General features: G+C 32.0%; 1 protein-coding gene across 1 annotated transcript in view; it reads right to left on the bottom strand.

Moving 5' to 3' along the window:
- LOTGIDRAFT_176106 (hypothetical protein) overlaps positions 1 to 1,060 on the bottom strand; it is a gene marked incomplete at both ends in the record, with an annotated part of 3,583 nt that extends 2,523 nt beyond the window's left edge. The window contains one exon of the mRNA XM_009066451.1: positions 867 to 1,060. Coding sequence (XP_009064699.1) covers positions 867 to 1,060 — 194 coding nt within the window. The remainder of the gene's footprint in view (positions 1 to 866) is intronic.
- Positions 1,061 to 1,126: the final 66 nt, after the last annotated feature.

Here is a 1,126-nt window from a genome sequence, read left to right as displayed (position 1 = left end):
ATTAGGAATAACTATTCCATCAATAAAACTTTTACCCAAAGTTTCTTAAATTCATTCGTTACGTCATGTCCACTAGCTAATTGAATGTAGTCTTCTACCTTAATCTTATAGATAGAGTAACCCTTAAACGTTTTTATTTCTTTTAAAACACCTTCGGAAGTTAGAATGATATTGTATTTTAGTTTTGGCGCTAAATATAAACCAAATATGATTCCACCATCACCGTAATCATTCTTCCCTTTGCTATATTCGTTTTCAGACACCAACCCAGCTTCATTTAATTTATTCCAATTGCTAGACGAAATGTATAAACTATCGGTATCTGTATAGTATATTTCAGGCTTATAAAATCCATTTTTCACGTGAATGAAATTGTTCATTATTTTTTTACTGTGAGATAATATAAATGCACCTACATGAGTGGGTGTTAATCTAGTATAATCCTTTGGAGGAACAAACTCTTTTTCTTCTTCATTCATCTCAACTATATATTGACTATCATTTACTTTTTCATAGCTTTTGACGTGTGAATCGAAGTTGGCTTTAAAAGTCGCTTCACTCCATAGATGTCTCGATGTATTTATATCCTTCTGAATAGATTTACCGTATAAGGAATTACCTAATAATTTCATGCAATTACTAGCAACCATGTCTCCTTCTTTTTTTGTATTTATTCCTTAATTCCTTCAAAATTAAAATATAATCTCTGTATGGTGGAGTTTTAAAATTTTCTTCGTATACTATTCCATCTAATATTTTAATAATTTTACCACCGGATTTCACTATTTCTTGAATATCAACTGATGTTAAAACGTCGTGACAGAAACCATATCTGAACCTGATTTTACTCCCAGTTTCCTTCTTACCTATTCGTAAAAGTTATTTTATCTTTAGCTGGTATGGGTTGAAAGAACATGTTGGTAGGGTATTTAAACCCGACTTTTAAAATAGCAGTTCTATGTCTGAATTCCTGTTCATTAAAGAACTTGACAAATTTTTCATTTTCCTCTAGTCGGAAAGGTCTGGCACTTTGTGCTTTAGGATATTCACCTTCTGTCATGGCGGAAGCGTACAACCCATTAGCGTCAAATGCCATCAGTTTAGAATAGTCCAGTTCTTTGAGTTT

This window comes from Lottia gigantea, assembly GCF_000327385.1.
Source record: "Lottia gigantea unplaced genomic scaffold LOTGIsca_763, whole genome shotgun sequence".
Lineage (NCBI taxonomy): Eukaryota > Metazoa > Mollusca > Gastropoda > Lottiidae > Lottia > Lottia gigantea.
The sequence above is the reverse complement of the archived record's forward strand: the minus strand, read 5'-3'. Positions and strand labels throughout refer to the sequence as shown.